The following is a 20,863-nucleotide window of genomic DNA, read 5'->3' as shown; positions in this document are numbered from 1 at the left end:
AGTCTAAATTATTATAAACAATGGTACCTATTTCAAAATTGTGAATTGCGAATTCCATTGCCTCTGGTTTAAAAAATAAACCAAATTTAATTGTTTGAAAGTTGTTGCACAATACTCAGGTGACCTATAAGGCCCGTGGGCCTCTTGTTAAGGATTAATAACTGTTTTCATCCTAATGATTTCCCTGAAAGCCGCAGTGAGTTAATACATGTAATACGACATCTCAGATTTGTCTTTCCATCTGTATACATGTACTTTAATGATTTGACTAAGACATGGTTGACCCATCCGGGAGGCTATGCCCCTCCAAGCTAGGTGACATTAAAATTTTTCGAATTGATTTTTTCTGACATTTATTTTTAAGTTCTGATATCCAGATTTAACGATCTCTGCACCCTCGCAATGAATGTTAAAATTAAATCCTTCCTTTAAATTCTACTTGTACAGTATTTTTTGGTTCTTTAAACTATCCCCAGAGGTATTGAAATTGCAGTGTAAAGCAAACAAAGCTTATCATTCATAGTTTTCAAATTAAAAAAAACAGCATTTTTTAAAATATGTTATATGATACATTATATATATTGATATATATTAGTTTGTCCTATAAAGAAGAAGACCAAAATCCTTAAAATAGTATTGAGCATGAGTGTGGTAAATGCTAGAATATACAAAAAGATGATCAGTTGATATGATTAAGATTAACAGACTGTAATCAAACTCAGCAGGTCATTAGAACAAAACAAATCAAAAGGAGGGCAAACGCGGACCTCCACAAACATCAGGGGCTTGTTTTTCAAAAAAGGCCTACGACAGTCGTAAGCTAAGTTCGGACTAAATCAATGACTACACATTACACAAAAGTTGGTGTAGAGTGTACATGGAATTTCGCAATGACGCTGTACTTTGCACACTTTTTGTTTCAAGTGTAAGTTGTCACTAAGTTTCTTTGAAATGCTGTACACGTTAAACAACATTAGTGTAAATCTACGGCCGCTATCTGCCATCGTAGTTATCAAATGATACAGAGTTTATGATTATCGGCTTCTAACAGTATTTCCAGTACTTTGATTCCTTTTCACAATTCACAATACGTTTACCAGTACTCCCAGTACTTTGATGCTTAGTTTGGACTAGCCGCGACCTCTTTGCGATGGTTACTTTGAAGAGAAAAATAAGAATAAGGAACATAAATTAGTTCTTAAATGAATGGTCAAGAAGGAAATACATAGTATTACAAATTTTCTACTTTCGGTTTGATCCTTTTACATGTGTAATTTATTATCGTTAATTTTAGTAACACGATGTTCCAAGGACGACATATGTGAAATGTATCGCAGTTTTAGTTTTCTCTATGATTAATTATGTAGAGATTTGTGGTAAAGGACTGTTAATTGGAGCAAAGATGAGTAATCAATGAGGAGGTAATTAGTATTTTATGTAAAACTTTAAAAATTCTTCTTTTACTTTGAATGTTTACATGAACGCCATTACCATGTACTGTACTTCCGTATTTACATTGTACATTTACAATAGATTTACAAAGAATCCCCAGGGTTTTGATTTACTCATATCCCTTCAGGTTTTTCAGGTGATTTATCGCTGTTTTATTAATGATATATAGTTCATAAAATTAAAGTTGTTTTTCCAATGATAAAGTCACCGAATATTAATTGAGACACTGATAATAAACATTCTGATTAATTAAACTTTTATTGCATTTTACTTTTACTACTAATAACTAAAAATGATCATGATATTCATATTGTTTTAGTTTAAAAAGTTCAAATAGTATGTCTGTTTACACATCCTTTTGATCTATTGTTGTTCCTTTTTGTCCGTCTGTCACTAACTTTAAAAAAAAGTTTTTTTCCTCTATTGGTAATACATCTTTTTCTTAAGGAAAACAACAATTTTGAATTTTATGGCCTTCTCTCCCTTAGGCCCATGGTTAGGGGCTGGCTTAACAAATACAAATGAATAAAATTTTTTAAAAGCAACAGTGCCAGAGGGGTAAGCTATTTGCATAGTGATCTTAGCCAATGAAAATACATTATATTTTGAAAATCATATTTTACACATGTTTGTCTATCAGATATAACCCTGGTAGTATTTGTTTAATTACAATGGTATTTATTCCATTGTCAGAATGTTTAGAACATAACCTACTTATTCTGCCAATCAAATGCTTCCATTTCTCTCGAAGAATTTATTCTTCGTGTTGAAGAATTCTTCTATTTCTGAAAAATTCAACATTGTCTGATTGGTTCACTTGACAATTATATTGGTGTGTCTTCATTGGTTTTTGTTCAGTACACAAAAAAACCCTCGTGCTGCTTACAATGATATTTAGACTTTCTATGCCTTGCCACACATTTTCCCCCACTGTAATCTTTTGTCGTCTTTATAATTTTTTTTCACATTTCAGTACATACAGAAAATACAACCATCGTCATGTATATCAGAGACGAACATTGTCTGTGAAGACAGATTTAACCATAATTTTCATCAAATTTTTATTTGATATTAGACAACCCCGCAAACTCCTGCTGACTAGGGCTTTATCATCTTAAGGTTTCGTCAAATGTCAAATTGTCAAAAAATTATGTTTACAATAGCTCCAAAAGTGTGTGTGGTATAAAGTCAAAACGTTCACAGTTTATGAATATATCATTGATTAATAGATATAAAGTATCACTTGATTACAAATATTTTTTAAAAGATTTTTTTTAATAGAACTGTATCAGAAATTGTGCATATTTACAGAAAAATGCACCTGCTTTATTCTGCCCTTTTTGTGAAAACCAACATTGTAGAAATAATACATGATGATCATTGAAGGGCAAGTTGGATGTGAATGGTTTTTGAAAGACTGTTATTGAAAGCCTGACATGTTTAAAGACAAGACCCCTATAGAATCAACCATTTCCAATGTACTTTCACTTTCAAGTCTTAACATTTGGACAAAATATACAGGGAAAACAACTTTCCAGAGGCTATCCAAGTCCAACTTGCCGTTCATTGATAATAATATTGTGTTTCTGCAATAATGGTGTTCACTAAGAGCACAGAATTAATAAGGTGTATTTTTTTGAATATATATGCATTTTTAAGAAGAATTTTTCTTAATTAATATCATTCCAAGTATATTTTTTACCAAGTGATACTTTCTATCTGATAATCAATGAAAAATTTATAAACTGTAAAAGTGTTAACTTTATACCTCACATAGTTTTGGGGCTATTGTAAAAATTAATTTTTGGACATGTTGACCTTTGACGAAAACTTAACACAATCATTCTTCAAAAATATAGATATTACGATTCTTGTTACATGGGAATTCATTAGTTCAGTACTTTAATATCTTCACCATACCATTTCCCCAGTAAATCAATCTATTTTATATAATCCTGTGCTAACCTGAATGGGTTATGAGTCCATTCTGAAACCTCGTGTGTTCGATATTGACTGCGTGCTCGATATGTACAAGTAGCGGTCAAGTTGAGCCTTATATATGACACAGCCGTGGGAGGAGTTTATCTTTAATCCATTCATTTGATTGGCTGAGGTTCTGTTCTAAGTCAGCAAGATCATATGAAGAGAAATCTTCGTCACGAAGAATAGGCGGAGCGAAGCGGAACCCATTCTTCATGACGAAGATTTCTCTTCATATGATCTTACTAATACATAAATTCCTTGGCTCCTGGGTCCAGATTGGAGCAATTGTGACCAGGCGGGATTAAGTAATTGAGAAAACCAAGGATCTCTAGGTCATCATAATGGTCCTTGAGCCTCGTTATTTTTTAATTGATAAATAATCATACCACATGTTGAGGTAAAGATTACAAAATGTGAATAATCTAAAAAAAATCCTGTATATAATCAAAAGGAATTGCGAAACAGAAAAAAACAGAACATACCAAACCATTGGAACTGACTTATGCATACATGTACATGTATATTTTAAAATATTTTTAGGGACATTTTCCATTCAGTAGTCAATAATGGAGGAGGAAGAATATTTGAGGAAGAAGAAAAGATAATGAAGATATAGTGTAAAATTTTCTTATTTTAACAATGGCATCAAACATTCTGGCAGGTGATCAACTGAACTTCACTCGTATGGGAATAGCAAGTGTGGATGAAATAAAGGTAGTTTTAGCGGACATTTTAAGATGTGAGATTAAACCTCAAGATTTGCCCAAATCCATATCCTCGTGCTCAGAATTGACGTCCGGGAGACATAAACTGAGGCCAGACCAACAGAAACTTTGTTGTCCCTCCCCTCCTGGTGTACCTGACTACAACAAGTTTGATGTTTCTTTGTTATACACACTCATACGAAACCTGTGTCCACAATTTAAGCCAACCCAGGGTTGGGGTAAAACACCTTCTACAAAGGATTTGCAAGTTGGAGATGACATTGAACGCCTCAGAGTTTTCAGAAACGAGATGTTTGCACACTTGGAATCTTCCTGCGTTGAAGACATTGTGTTTACTTCGCAATGGCAGAACTTAGAACAGATATTCCAGAGGATGCAGACTTTTCTTAACCAGAAAGGACTCTCAGTTAATTACAAGAAAAATCTGAAAAGCATTGCAAAGGCTGATTTCGGTTTGACTGATATGGAGAAATACAAGCTTTTGCTCGAAGGAACGATGTACATGTTAAAGAAACATCCCATTAATGGTAAGTGTTTTACAAATACCTAATGATTTCCTAGGAGTAAAAGCGGAATTATTTATCATTGAGTCAAATGCTGACTGAAGTGTTTCATACCGATTGAAAGTCCATTATTTATACACTGAATTGAATTGACGACGAATTTTCCCGTTATTTCCCGATCATGACAAGGAGCACACGGCGGGTGTAACCGGTCAGCAGGGGATGCTCACTCCTCCATGGCACCTGATCCCACCTCTGATGTTTCGGGTGTCTGTGTTTGCTCTGCTCTTATTTGTATTGATTAATAGACTTTGAGATTGAATACTGTTCGTTATCACCATATCCTTCTCATTCTGTCACTTACTTTTTATTCAGATGACCCATCAATTTCGATACGTGGAAAAGCTGAGGTTCTCTGCGGTGAAAATACCTTTTTTGAAGCTGAATTGGACAATTGTCCACCATCAAGTAACTGGCCAATCACATGGGAGAAATTCCAAGGCAATGTAACAGAACAACTGGACATAAGTAAAGAAAAATATAGAGGCAGTTCCAGTAGATTTTTGGTATTACCACGCGTGTTAATGGAAGACAAAGGTGAATACAGAGCTGTTATTTCACGGAAACATGTAAAAGTACAGAGCAACGCCATATTATTGACCGTTAGAGGAGGTATTATTTTTATGTTTATAAGATGGATATGTAAATAACTAAATATATTTACTATATAAAAAGTTTTTTTTAAAAAAAAAGCAAATCATTAAACTACATCATATCAAAAATTTTGCCAAAAGATTTTACATAGAAAGTAAACAAGATTTTAATTTACATTTTCTTACAAACCTATAATCAGAGTCATGTATATATATATATAAACAGCTTATTCTCATTACAGAGCTACCACGTCTTCAGAAATTAAAAGTTACCTCAGAAAGAGACGATATAAATATTCTGTACAAGTATGAAATTTCACAGGACATTCCAAAAGTACATCATATTGCTTGGACTAAAAATGACAAGGTTTTAAAAATAGACAACATGAAGTATATTGGTGGGGATTTAAAAGACAACTTACTTAAAATAACATCTCCGTCCGTTGAAGATAGAGGAAGGTATACATGTACCATCACTAACGCAGTTGGTTCTGTGTCTGAGTCACTGATCCTAGGTAAGTCAGTTTCCTTTTCTTTTTGGTGATAATTCATCATTTAAACATGAAATTAACATCAATCAGTCTTTAAGTTAGGTACATGTAAACATTTTTGCATGTTTGCTCTTTTTTTAAAAACCAAGATCAAACAGTTTATTACATGTACGAAATTAAATTAAGCAATAGGACAATAACACTCATTTTATGAGATGAAAGGTTAAAATAATTAACATTAAATCGACCTTTTTGACTTTTAGATCCTCCAAACATATCAAATGACCATTTAACTAGGATTAACAGTCGGTCTGTGATATTGACGTGCGAGATCTTCCCTTATGACCAGTCTCCTCCTCTTACTAAATTACAATGGCAGAAAGATGGTCAGGTGATAGACATACCTGGAAGTGGAGGAAAGTATACCGGAGGAACACTTGATGAACCATCATTAACCATTACAAACGTCAATCAATCAGATGCTGGGACCTATCAGTGTAAAGCCTCCAATGCAGTTGGGTCGACTTTTGGGGAAGCTATTTTTCTGGGTATAGTATATATAACTAACACGAATAGAAAGTCATAAATGTATAGCACAGCATTAACTACTAAAGAGAAAACATATACCAGTCAATTGAAAAGTACCAAATTAATAACACAATGAAAAAATTGTTAGTTTATAAAGTTTTCATATATTTAATGTCACAACAAGGCATATAAATAATACAATGATACTTCATTAGCCTGACTCTATATTTTTATGAGAGGCTCCGATGTCCTTGACTTACAAGAACCTTAGAAAAATAGATTCAAGCGAATAAGAATGGGATTGGTGCATTTTTGCACACGTTTTGCATGGAAAAGTGTCAATAATTTTGCAAATGTATTGTTTCAAAACAAATGTCTGGTAACCTTATCCAGTCAATTAGTTATATATTGATTATCAAAATGTCAGATCACATATATATTTAATTTCATTTCATTTCATTTTACAATTTATGATACTATGTTTAATCAAATATAATACTGCTTTGAGTTTTTTTTTACATGTAAACATTTCAATACCTTACAGGATTCCCAGTATTTCAAGTTCTAGGACCAGAAAATACAGAGAGTGGAATTTGTGTTTTCACAATGAATTCAAGTTCCTGTCCAGCAGTTTTTTCAGTTCAGTGGAGTAAGAAAAATAAAGACAATGATGAGTATACCCCCATCGATGTCAATGACAAGGAATACTTAGGGACTTCCAATTCCCTCCCAAACCCAAAGCTAGTCATCAAGCAAGCTCCTCTACACAAACACAGCTTCAAAGTAGAGGCGCAAAATTTCATTGGGACCAGCACAAAAACAATACCAGGTACATGTAAATATAAAAAAAGATGCCTTTGTTTTACATATTGTGTCTGGTACTTAACAAAAATTATCGATCAAACACTTCCAACAGCATTTTATTTTATTATTCTGTTTATCTTATTCATTTTAAACACTAAAGATGATAATTTCAAAGCGTGACACTTATGCTATTAGATACACTATTTGAAAGATCTCATAATATGTACAAGATATATCATTTCAATTGAAATTAATTTTTTTAGGTACCCAAGGGATCATGATTGCAACGTTCTTTAATCTACACTACCTGATAATGCTTCATTATTAATAAGAATTATCATGGGGTTGATGTTTTTGAGAATAGGATTTTAAAGTAATGCCTCACATTCCCATGTAAAACTCCTTGGTTAAATTAGATCTCCGGGGTCATGATTTGCACTTCCAAGGGTAATACTTCCTTCAGTAAAAATAAATGAAAAACAATGTCTTGTGGCCTTTGAGAAGATTTTTAAAGATAGTTCTTATAAATTCTACTGTTAAAGCTGATCCCCTGCTGTGCCCCAACTCTACCCATGGGGCCATGATTTGAATAACCTTGAATTTAAACTACACAAAACTTCCTACTACAAATAGAAGACATCTTTATTAATATGACGAGCTATGGTTTTGCTGTTGTTGAGAAGACTTATTAAAGATTATTCCTATGAAACTATGATCCTGCGTTGATGTTCCTCTCCCACCCAGGGGTCATGTTTTTAACAATTTGGAATTTTAACTTCCTAAGAATATTTCTATATTGATATTTGCTGCTCTTGAAAGAAGAACATTTTTTAAGATTACTTCCTATTCGTACCTACATGTATATAAACCTGATATCTTTTCTGGCTCCGCTCTACCCCTTGGGGCCTTAACATAAACAAATTATAATCTACAGTACTTAACAAACACACTAGTTTTCTCTTTTGTAGCCCTGTGGTTCCCGAGAAAAATATTTTAAAAGATGCTACCAATTTTTTTTAAAAACACTAACTATTCTTAATTATCTCCCCTGAAAGAGAACGGAACACTTCTGGTGCTCAAATTTAAATTCCTTTACCTTAATATGATGCTTTGTGGTAAGTCTAGTTGAAAAAATTCAATTTTCATGAATCACTGTAATAGTGGAAATAAAGAATGAATGAATGGCTTGGTAAAGCTAACAGCTTTCTTTATTAGGTCCCCGCAAGGATTTGCGGGTGCCCTATAGTAATCACTCTGTCTGTCCGTTTGTCTGTCCGTCTGTCATTCTTCCGTCCACAAATTTTCTGTTTTTTCCTGATAATTTTTTTCATGGTTGTCGAATTAAGGTCAAATTTGGTATATGGTTCAATAGGCAGAAAGAAGTATTTAATGCTACGTTTGTTTCTCTATGCCCCCTGGTTTGGAGCTGGGATGGTGGGGTAGATTCCTTAACTTAATATAAAAATGCATTGGCAAAGATAGATAACTGCTGAAGATGTTGTCATTGTAAACTGAATGCTGCTCTGAGTCCCTTGGGATTAATTAGCTTTCCTCCTGAAGAAAATCCAAAGCATTATCTTTATCTGTCACATTGAGATGAATTACCAACTCTGTCTGCAAATGAATTAAGTTTGTTTTGAAGTTAAGTCAATTTGGAATGCTATGAACACCTGTACTGTGGATTTAGATACTTTATTTCTTCATTGAATTCTAAAAATATGAAATAAATTAAAGAGGATGTATTTTTCCCCCCTTTTCCCCTTTATGTAAATTCAAGAATATTTATAATTTTTAAGGTAGTTGAACAAAAACCCCATTCTTATTGTAACTTTAGAAGAAAATGATGAGAGAGAAGTACAATTAATCCATTAGGATTAATTTAATATCTAAGCCTGCTGCAGAAAATTTAGTAGGCTTTGTCTGCAACTGCTGTTTTGACATTAGGGTCAAGCCTTCATGATATTTGCATTCACTGCAAATGAAGGCTGTTATTTTATATGACATAAGCTTCATTATTGTTTAAATATACATTCAATGTCAAGTTGTTCTTTTTTGCCTAATGTAAATACAAGAATATTATTTACAGGTTTTTGAAAATTCAGGAATTATCTTGAAATTTTAAGAATACAGTTGCTGTTGCTTATTCTTCATACATTTTTCAATCATTCCCTAAGTTGCACACTTACATAATTCTACCCCATGGCGGGGCCCTTGCTGATTGGTCAGTTTTCTAGTTGCTTCTCACAAACCTGAAAATACTTTTTTGTGTTTAATTTCAATTGCATTTCCTTGACTTCTTTGAAAAAAAATCTTTCAGATGACAGTTCCTTTCCGACCGCATCAAAAGTTGATAATAAAGGTATGACAAAGATTAAAATAGGATATTTTTTCATATAACTGGTTTATGAATCTTTGGTAACATGAAACACATTCTTATCAATAATTATACTTTCTTTAGGTTTTATTTTTACATAGACAGTGACGAAATATCCTTCACGTATTCTTCAATTTAAGCAATTTCCCTTGACAATTGATTTCTTAACCTCTATTCAATTAAAGCAAATAGAGTTGCAGCCATCTTCAAGAACAAGGGGACTTCATTTAAATTTGACAAACTACGCCTTAAACTCATTGAGGAAATTCCTGACACAAAATTAGACTCATTGAAAGAGTCCATAAAAGGTAATGAAATTTATATATGTATAGTTTTTCGGAGACTTTGTTCTCACTACAACCAATACAAATATTGAGAATGTTAAGAATTCTGTGAAAAGTCCAGTGAAAAATGTTCGGCAAAACTTATTGTCGACGGCGAATAAGGCAGAAAAATTACGCCTGTTTTATGACACTTTTGGATGGGAAAATACTCGTCTCGGTATATAATCTCCATTTCTCTAATCTGCCAATATTTTGTGCTACACGACTTTGACAATATCAAAGGAAATTAATAACATGGTGGAAACATCATCTATTTTTAAATAAGTGTGATAACCAGATTGTTCTTTTGTAGGTTTATTGTGAATATCAATCATATTACAAATTATGATATTAATGATAATTGGCAGTAATGATAGTGTGCTGTACAAATGAAAAATAAGAAAAAAACAAGACATTATTTATAGAGGTAAATTCACATGAATGTAATAATGCATTACTAAAAAATGAATAAATATAATTTTACAAGCATATGACAGACAGTTTACCTTTCCATTATAAAGATTTAATAACATATTACACTCATAATAAATTTATGAATAAATGTATAATATACTTTCACATAAATCTTACCCCAACTAGGGCCACAATGCATAAGCTAAAGTCAAGGTCACACCGTCGACCAGTGATACTGATACTGTACAACCTAACGAGACAGTATACCTATGTTACATCTAATTCAAGTTGTAAACAATAAGTAAAAGTATATCTCATATGTTAAATTTAAATTTCTTCATAACAAAAGCCTATTAAACATCATGGAATTAAAATAAATAGCCAATATTATACTAAACATTTATAAACAAAACATGCTGAACTTATTCCATTAAAGTAAATATTTTCAGACTTTACAAATATTACAATGATCCTAACAATACATACTTTGCTATTATGAGCAAAGCTATATATTTAAAAAAATGTAAACTTACAGTTGGTATAATTTATAGTTGGTACAATAACACACTTCAATAATTCTCAACCTTCTTCATGTTCATAGCGCGAAACAGTTCGAGCAAAATCATCTACTATGAAGTCACGTGATGTTGAAATTATCAAAATTTTAAACAATACATTTGAATAAAAACTTATGTGTATTTTCCATCATTATATGAAAAATGACAATGACAAAATTATTTTAAATGGAAATCTTAAATACTTTAGCTCAACAGAATTTCTGTAACTAAAAATTGATGCGGAAATTACCCTCAATGACAAACAGTGTATGAAAACAAAGAGAGATATCTCTATTGTAAAAATCACCCCATCACATAAGAAAAGATTATCTCGGCATATATGATCGCTATTGCCTAAATAGTAGTCAGGATTTGGCACATAGTGCACTCGGCGGCACTATTTTTGCTTTACAGATGAACGTTTCCAATTTTAAAAACAGCAGATTTATAAATTTTTAAAAATAGAAATATCCAGTCTGTATCACTTTTTATACTTGATCATGTGGTCAAGTTTGAGCCAATAATGTACACTTAAACAAACTTCTAAGTGTTCACTTTAAAAAATGTCTTTATTTAAAAACTGGTTTATAGAATGGTATGATATTTTCAAATTATATCAACAAATGAGTCTTCTTAACAAATGTTAATAGAAAATTCAATATCACCAATGAAAACCAATGTTCCGTGACGAAGCTTAAAAGCAATAAATTTGTACTTTGTGGCGTATGTTTTGTGTAATACACATCTTTTTGTGATCATTATCAAATTTTAAAAACTGGTTTCAGTAAAAAACACAAAACATTGGTTAAATGACCATTGAGATGGAAGATAGAGCCTTTGGAATGTTGCTTTCTTGACCATCTTTGCACCACGTTTCACTCACTTTTATTTCAGTGCTTAATTGAACTTCATTTTACTTGTAAAAATTGTCAAACAGTATCAAAACCCATTTAAACACATTTTTCTATAGGCTGTGATTATTTTTCATCACTAATTTATCACAATTTGAAAGTTTTTGACAAAATTTGACCACACCGGAAGTGACCTTGATCTATTGTGAGGAGAAAATTTCGCGTCAAAATAGGTTAAAACAGTGTTAAACTGTCCTGAAAAATTGTTAGAAACATGGAAATAAATAATTTTAATCGTACGTATATGATAAGAAATCGGTGCTCAAGGCAGTCTTATGTCAGCTCAAACAGTCTGAATTATCCATAAAGGGGCGCACTAATGTGCTAAAAACCCAAAGATAATGACCAAAAGGCATTTGTGTGACGATACACTGTCAAATTCCCGAATCTGAATCCCATTGAACACATTTGGGATTTTAAAAGAAATGTCAAAGCCGCCCCCCTTTTTTCTCCCACAATTTCAATGGTTTGGAAAGATCTATGCAGTACATGTGGGTTTGGCAGCAGATGGGTCAATCTCCTATTCGATCAGGGATACATGGTATCCAACAAAAAAGATTTTCTTGTAGTAATTAGAGCGATTAGTGGGTCTTACACAATCGAGATTTTTTGTGTGAATTTTGATTTTGAGGGTACACCATTTCCTTGACACTTTGCTTAAAATTCTGACGAGATACTCAAATGAAATTTACGCAACGTCGAACTTAAATACGCATCATTAACCATGAAAAAAAGAAAATATTTATTGTTCACATTTGTTCTTTAAAACTTCAAAAATGTTAGGTGAACACTTAGAAGTTTGGTTCAGTGGAGTTGGAATAATACAGAAAAAAAATTCCAAAGGGCATTATGCAAGATTAGTAGGGTATGGGTTATATAGAGACAAACTGACATGGGGCATAATAATTTGATATAAAACCTACTATAATCACAGGGAAAACACAATATCATCTGGTTTTATCAAACTAATTTTTTCCGTGTTTTCATAAAAACATAAATAATATGTAAATCAAAATATGAAAAGATGTGACAGACTCTGTTGTGACATTTATGTACATTTCTAAAACGAGGTAAATTATTGACAACAAATTGCTGAAATAAGAATTTTTAGCATTCAGCATTTCAACAAAACTTTTCAACGTTATACACAAACATTCCTAACAATAAAATGAATTTGGCTATTATTGTATTAGTATGAAACAGAATTAGGAAAATGGCATGCATGAATAGAAGAAACAACCTGCTGTGGCCTTAAACTCGACTTTTAGATATATTGACGACGTATTTTCAATTAATAATGCTTACTTCATTTTTATGTCCATATGATATAACCCCGTGTAATTGAGATACATGTACAATATATCACAGAATTGACATATTTGTTTCATATTTGGATATTTTACTTTAAAAAGACGTTAATGGTAATCGTACTTTAGCTTTCTGATAACTTTCTGATGCCTTAACATTTTCAATCGTTGACGTCCCCTACTTATGCAGTAATATATCTTCATCACCTGCAAACGGGGTTCAAATCTCTCAGTTGATTCGATACACAAGAGCATTCTCTACCTAAGTACAATTTCTAAAACGATGTAATTTATTGAAAAACAAGTCTCGGAAACACGTGTATCAGCAGTCTCGTGAAAAGTAATAAGTTCTATGATCGATACAACGACCATGTAAGTAAGAAAATAAAATAAATCATTGAACCAAATGCTAACTGACTTTTTTCGTACTATTTGTTAGGCCATTATTTACATATTGAATTGTTGAAGGATTCTTCCGATATATCCCTATCATGAGACGGAGCACACAGCGTGCGTGACCGTCGGCAAGGGATGCTTTCTTCTCCATGGTATCTGATGTTTTGAAAGTCTTGTTTGCTCTGTTTCTTATTAAATTGATTTCTGAACTTGAATACTGTTCGTTATCTTCAAATATTTTATTTTTTCAAGTTCACTGGTATGTATAAGGAGTACAGATTCGATTAATTGATTGATTTTAATTTGTTTTACCAATGCATTTTATAACAGACTGTCATATGCTTGTTTATTGCACTTAGACAGCATAAACACAAACCAAAATGTAAGCCCCAAGTGACCAATACATAAGATTTTCCAATTTTTTTCACAAAATATGATACACACATGCCAAAACTTCTTCTCTTACCCGAATCATTCATTGTTGTCAAAATAGTAAATTAAGTCTTTTTTCTCCGGTACTTTTTAAGAAATGTGTTAAAATAGAATTATTGGGTGTTATGTCCTAACTTAATAGTACCAATGCCTGCCGTAACATGGGCCCTCGGTTTTTATGGGTCTCAACCGAAAGACTGAAAATTTGACTTCACAGTGCCTTGCTCATGGCGAAGGAACACTTGCTTTCAATTTTTTATCGACTTGGGCCACCATGAACAGACTATGAAAGTAATTATTGTTAATTGATATTACATTCATATACCTAAATGTCGAGTTGAAGGCCTCGTAGTTTTTGAAGCTATTCTGCTTCACAGAAATATTAAAAGGGCTGGCTAATAAAGGAGTACAATTAGTGCCCGTTGCATACCAACAGTTGTTTTTTTAAAAAGATTTGGCCTCCGAAGACGACATAAATGTTGACAATAAAAAAACTTAAGCATCCCTTTCATATCAAATTAAGTTTACTGTATATAGAATCAGAGTGATATACAATCACAAAATAGGAAATTATACGACTTCAATTTTTACTTAAGCTGTCTATAAAATATAGAAGCCTAGACTGATATTTTGGACAAATATTCTTTTAAGGATTAAAAAAAGGGGGTTTGTATTTTATGGTATTGCATTTGCTGGATCTTGCAATAAACCTCTCTTTGTGAGGATACTTCTGAAGTTAAAGGTACTTGGACATAGGATAGATGGTTCTTACATTGTACAGTCTTGCAATTTATTTAAAAATAATAATTCACTCTGACAGTGTGAAGATATTTCTCTTATATTTAGCCAATGCATTGGAATTATCCTAGTTTAAGGAAATGTTCGTAGGTAGACGTGCTTGTTTGACTGTTGTTTAACGTCCTTCCTGAGTATTTTTCACTTATATGCAAACGTCACCCCTTGACGACGGGGGCTGCAAAGTTTAACCTATGCTCAATACTCAGGACCATGCTAACACTTACTGCGATACAGTTTTAAGTCTCACCCGAAAGACGTTTAAACGTCCCTCGGTGGATTCGAATGAATTTGAACCGGCGACATAAGGATCGACTACTTATTCAGGAACTCTAGAGCAGATGCTTTAACTACTGTACCATGCGGGCGACTCGTATCGAGAACATGATCTAGCGTGTAGAATCGTTAGAGAGATATGAACCTTATATGCAGTAAATTGAGAAGAGTTGACGGTTGAAAATTGAACAATTTATCTTATGTTTTTAGGTCACCTGAGTAAACTCAGGTGACCTATTGCTATCTGTTTTCGTCCGTCGTCGTGCGTCTGTGCGTCGTCCGTTAACATTTGAACATTTTCAGCTTCTTCTCTGTAACCGCTCAACCAATTTCAACGAACTATGGCAAAAAGCATCTTTTGGTGAAATAGATCAAAATTTGTGAATTTCATGGTCCCTGTCCCCCTGGGGACTGGGGGTGGGGCAAAAACCACTAAAATTAATGCAATCTTTAAAAATCTTTACTCCTGGACATCAAGCAGTCAAACTGTTTGCATGATTGTAACCACCATTGAGTCCTCTTCCAAAATTGTGAAATTCATGGCCCCGGGGTCAGGGGTTCTAGAGCTAGGGTGGGGCTAGGTAAGTATATAGTGAAAATTAATGCATTATTTCTTTTAAAATCTTCTTTTCTGCTACTGGGTATAAAATAAACCAACTAAGTACATAGTTATGATGAACAAGAGTGCCTCTACCAAAATTGTGAATTTTATGGCCCCAGGGTCAGGGGTTCTTGTGTTAGGGCGGGGCTCTATAGATTATATAGTGAAAATTCATGAATTCCTTGAAAATCTTCTTCTCTGCTCCTGGGCATTAGATAAACTAACTAAGTGCATAGTTATGATGAGCAAGATAGCCTCTACCGAAATTGTGAATTTTATGACCCTAGGTTCAGGGGTTCTGGTATTAGGGTGGGGCTCTATTGACTATAAATTGAAAATATATGAATTCTTTGAAAATCTTCTTCTCTTCTCCGGGGTGTTAAATAATCTAACTAAGTGCATAGTTATGATGAGCAAGAGTGCCTCTACCAAAATTGTGAATTTTATGGCCCCAGGGTCAGGGGTTCTGGTGTTAGGGTGGGGCTCTATAGATTATAAAGTGAAATTACATGAATTCTTTGAAAATCTTCTCTGCTCATGGGTGTTAAATAAACCAACTAAGTGCATAGTTATGATGCACAAGATAGCCTCTACCGAAATTGTGAATTTTATGGCCCTAGGTTCGTGGGTTCTGGTGTGGGGTGGGGCTCTATTGATTATATAGTGAAAATATATGAATTCTTTGAAAATCTTCTTCTCTGCTCCTAGGTATTAAATAAACTAACTAAGTGCATAGTTATAATGAGCAAGAGTGCCTCTATCGAAATTGTGAATTTTATGGCCCCAGGAACAGGGGCTCGGGTTGGGCTCTATTGATAATATAGGGAAAATACATTAAATCTTTGAAAGTTTACTTCTCTGCTCTTGGGTGTTAAACAAATGAACTACCTATATAGTTATGATGAGCAAGGGTCCTAATCTTCCAGAATTGTGAATTTCAAGACCCCAGGGTCAGGGGTACCAAAGCGGGGGGGGGGGGGGGGGGGGGTTTACTTACTGATTACTTGAAATGCATTTTATGTTCCCTTACTCTGGCTATGGGTATTAAGTAAACAAACTAAGCAACTGCTAAGTGTATTGTTATGATGATCAATGGTGCTTTTTTCAAAATTGTGAACGCCATAGCATCTGGCTTAAAACATGAATCAAATTAAATCATTTGATAATTGTTGCATAATGCTCAGGTGACCCATAAGGCCCATTGGCCTCTTGTTTCTTTATGTATTCAACTGTGTACCTTGTATTGGAGGGAGATGTTTGCCACGTATTATGCAATATTATGCATTACGCAGTTATGATAAGGCTGTCCGAAGGCTTAAAATGCCTTAAAAATATACATTTTATTTTGAGCTAGATTTTAATTGTAATATGTAATCCTTGTTTGAAATTGCAGTCAACTTGAGATCATAGTTTACTCATATGTTATTTTATAGCATTTTTGTGATGTCACGTGACTGTATTGATCACGTGACGGAGACCTTACGATATTCCTAGTTCTTGCACAGAAATCGCTTCGGCACAAGTGCAAAATAAATATATTGTGCAAATCTTGTTACATAGATCAATTCATCGTGATCTCCGGTACATAGAAAGTGCTGGGGGCAGGGTTAATTTTTACTCGTTAAAAAATTATTTTACGAGAAATTCAACTTACCAACATAAGAGGGGGTATTTTCCACACATAATCGCGATTTATACAAAATTAGATAGACTACACACAATCCCCTAGCAATATTCAGTTACAGTACATACTTCTCTTATAGATTCACAGAGAATATCCTCAATTTGTCCTTGTTTATCACTTGTGCCAGTCCAATATAAACACGATTCATCAATTCTAACTCTGTCTACGGACTTGTAAGGGGAGCCTTTCACACATAATTTTTTGATGTTGTTTGAATATGTGTATATCGGACAATATAGGGGAAGGGATATTTAAATTTCAAATGTTCAACATCATTACAGCACAATCGAGCTTAAAAAACAATCATAACACTCGAATTAAACAACAAGTCCCAAAATAAATCGGTGTAAGAATTATGACACTTTCCCCGTCATGTCAGCTCAAGTATGCAGTGACTTGACGTCATATTCTATCATGACGTCATATCTATGTAGTTCAGAGAAGTTACTACAGTTTGCACAGTTTGATATTTAACGGACAGCCTTATCCTAGCTGCGTAATTTGAAAAGTATAATTGCCAAATTTAATATCAATATTCATGCATAACTTCATAAATTAATGCTTTTGTACTGTAGGTCTATAAAGATTTGTTAACTAGTCTCAATCATTTATCTCGTTTTATATTTAGTCATCACACAAAAGGATCTATCTGTTGAAAATGTTACAACCGTTGAAGGCTTCTTCACACTTATTCTAAACGAGGGGATTTTCAGCCAACAAAATGTAATTTTGATGCAGTATCTTTTGAAAAGTATTGGTCGTCCTGATCTTGAACAAAAATGTGTGGAGTACGCAAGGAAAACAAAAGCATCATGTTTCTTTAAAGAACCAGAACACCCAGGTAAGAGATTATTTTGATTTGATCTTTCATATGGGATATTTTGGACTTAACATGTTTAACACCGAATATTTACATTTTCAAATGTTTTCCTTTATATAACACTACTGAAAGGAATGCGTATCTATAACTGTATAATTCCAATCTTCATTTTATCTATTGATTTCCTGTGTTTTGATTGGACGAGAACACGTTCCAGAAAATTTTTACACATCGATAAATTCTTTCAATCAGAACTACTTTCTTGATGACACTACTAGGTTATCGTATAAACAATGAAAGCAGTTATTTCTGGGTCTGTTCTTGCTTAATAATGAATGTATACAAGAAACTTTAAATTTAATTAGGGCTTAAACAAAACTGGCAACATACTAGACTGTCTAACTGATGGACGCCGTGAAAATGTTTAGGCCTATGTCACTGTCCGATCACGAGTGTGAATTTTAAAAATATCGCTGTCTCAACGTTCATACGTAGAAAATAAGCTCAGTCTGTATCGTTTTGACAGGGAAAAGAAACGTACCTCAAACTCTTGCCCTATTAGCATCAAATTCATATTTACTTTCTATATTGTTCCTCAATATTTGAATAAACAAGTGCAAATTGAAGGCGTCGTCGGTCTGCAAGTTTCGCTATGAGAGTTGTTGTTTATGTCAACATGGCCATGGTCAAAGACGAACTATTCTGAAGTAAACTCGTAATTACGATATTTGTTGACTTAAACAACATTCCATTAGTTGTTATAAGTTTATTTATCGATTGTTTTGACAATTTAAGTTGAACTCTATCGAAATTCATCTCGATTACGTTCCTTTACGGTAAAATGTATTCCTACGCCGTCCAGAAATAACGGATTGTATGGAGGCCTCAAAGAGAAATAATTTAAATATTTTTAAAAATTCGATATTGGAATTATAAGAATTAAACGTTCTTTTTGAAAAATTTATCGATGTGTAAACTCTTGACATTTTACTCACAAACTTAACATAAAAGTGCTTCGCACTTTTATTTAGTTTGTGAGTAAAATGTCAAGAGTTTACACATCGATAAATTTTTCAAAAAGAACGTTTAATCCTATAATAAATACAGGTACGGGGTCAAGAGGTCATAGATGTGCGTAGGGATAATCATTTGACGTAATTTTTCAGTGACGTCATAAAAGGTCGACGTGGATTACACACTTGCGGTTGAGTTTGAAAAACTGCATTTCACACGCTAAAAGTCACAATTAGGTTAATATAAAGTATGAATGTCACAAATGTAAATATAACTAATAAGGTATCATTTCAAAACATCTATCGGGGTATAAATACGGGTTTTTTAGAAATTAAATTCAACATAAATTCTGGCTTTATGGAATTTAATCTCACGACCAACCCGTATATATCCCCGATAGATGTTTAAAAATGATACCTTACACACCTACTAATGTGTTTGGAACTTTTTATAATCCGGTGTTCTGCAAATTATAAAATCTGATGAGTTCAGATTAGCACTGGCAGTGGCTCTGGCGAGAGCTAGTGAGACTTCAGTGAGGTAGGGTAAATTATTCACGGAAATGTGGCTAGGAAGTGACTAGCACGTGGAGGCATGGTAAAGAGAAAAGTTATGTTGCGTATCAGTTTTCACCACCCTAAAATCAGCTGATAATGTTTGCAGAAATGTACTTCAATCAATCGATCCATTTTACAGTCATTCAAACTTTAAATAAGTATATTCTCTATAATATAATTTTGTGCAGTCATGAATTAAAATTTCTTTGTGGACAAATATTTTTGCATGAGAACCGGGACTATATTTTTTTTTAGCTCACCTGAGCTGAAATCTCAAGTGAGCTTTTCTCATCACCTGCTGTCCGTCGTCCGTCCGTTTGTCCAGCCGTCCGTCCGTCCGTCTGTAAACTTTTCACATTTTCAACTTCTTCTCAAGAACCGATGGGCCAATTTTAACCAAACTTGGTACAAGGCATCCTTGGGTGAAAGGAAGTTTAAATTGATAAATTGAAGGGCCAAGTTCCCTTTCAAGGGGAGATAATCAAGAAAAGACAAAAATAGGATGGGGTCACTAAAAAATCTTCTCAAGAACCACTGGGCCAGGAAAGCTGAAACCTATGTGGAAGCATCCTTAAGAAGTGTAGATATTAAATTGTAAAAATCATGACCTCCGGGGGTAGGGCGGGGCCACAATAGGGAATCCAAGTTTTACATAGAAATAATTAGAACATATCTTTAAAAATCTTCTTCTCAAGAACCACTGGGCCAGGAAAGCTGAAACTTGTGTGGAAGCATCCTTGGGTAGTGTAGATATTAAATTGTAAAAATCATGACCCCCAGGGGTAGGGCCGGGCCACAATAGGGATTCCAAGTTTTACATTGAAATATATAGAAGAAATCTTTAAAAATCTTCTTATCAAGAACCACTGGGCCTGGAAATCTGAAACTTATAAGGAAGCATCCTGGGGTTGTGTAGATTCTAAAATTTTAAAAACATAAAAGGCAACTGGGTAGTGGGGCATGATAGGTATAGCAAGAGGGGGAATCTTGTAATGAACTGCATCACCAAGTTACTCAGGTGAGCGATGTTTCCCATGGACCTCTTATTTATAGATATATTTGGTAAATGAGGCACCAGCATAATTTCAACTGACCAATCAGCTGAATGGGTATTGCACTATGGGTTACTATGAATACTACAGGAATCTTACGCTTGAGAAAAGGAATACGGTATCTTATGGTAAATGAAAAGCATTTTAAAAAATATATCATTTCATACTCATTATGACAAACAATTCATTTGTTAAATAAACTGCGGAAGTC

The 20,863-nt window shown here is 33.6% G+C and overlaps 1 protein-coding gene across 1 annotated transcript; it reads left to right on the top strand.

The window, feature by feature from the left end:
- Positions 1 to 802: 802 nt before the first annotated feature.
- On the top strand, positions 803 to 20,780 carry LOC134278494 (titin-like). The gene is made up of 10 exons (XM_062760810.1): positions 803 to 1,421; positions 3,976 to 4,687; positions 5,039 to 5,335; positions 5,559 to 5,831; positions 6,071 to 6,355; positions 6,880 to 7,164; positions 9,457 to 9,498; positions 9,699 to 9,821; positions 17,838 to 18,050; positions 20,654 to 20,780. Exons 2-10 carry the CDS (start codon positions 4,075 to 4,077, stop codon positions 20,668 to 20,670), a joined length of 2,148 nt encoding a protein of 715 aa, XP_062616794.1. The 5' UTR covers positions 803 to 1,421; positions 3,976 to 4,074; the 3' UTR covers positions 20,671 to 20,780.
- The last annotated feature ends 83 nt before the right edge of the window (positions 20,781 to 20,863 follow it).

This window comes from Saccostrea cucullata, unplaced genomic scaffold (genome assembly GCF_032062105.1).
Source record: "Saccostrea cucullata isolate Sc308-1 unplaced genomic scaffold, CSIRO_AGI_Scuc_v1 ctg6459, whole genome shotgun sequence".
NCBI lineage: Eukaryota > Metazoa > Mollusca > Bivalvia > Ostreida > Ostreidae > Saccostrea > Saccostrea cuccullata.
The sequence above is the reverse complement of the archived record's forward strand: the minus strand, read 5'-3'. Positions and strand labels throughout refer to the sequence as shown.

Coding starts and splice junctions, on each gene's coding strand:
- LOC134278494 (XM_062760810.1), top strand. CDS start 4,075: ATGGCATCAAACATTCTGGCAGGTGATCAACTGAACTTCACTCGTATG. Junction 5,336..5,558: donor ATTATTGACCGTTAGAGGAG/GTATTATTTTTA, acceptor TTCTCATTACAG/AGCTACCACGTCTTCAGAAA. Junction 9,499..9,698: donor ATCAAAAGTTGATAATAAAG/GTATGACAAAGA, acceptor ATTCAATTAAAG/CAAATAGAGTTGCAGCCATC.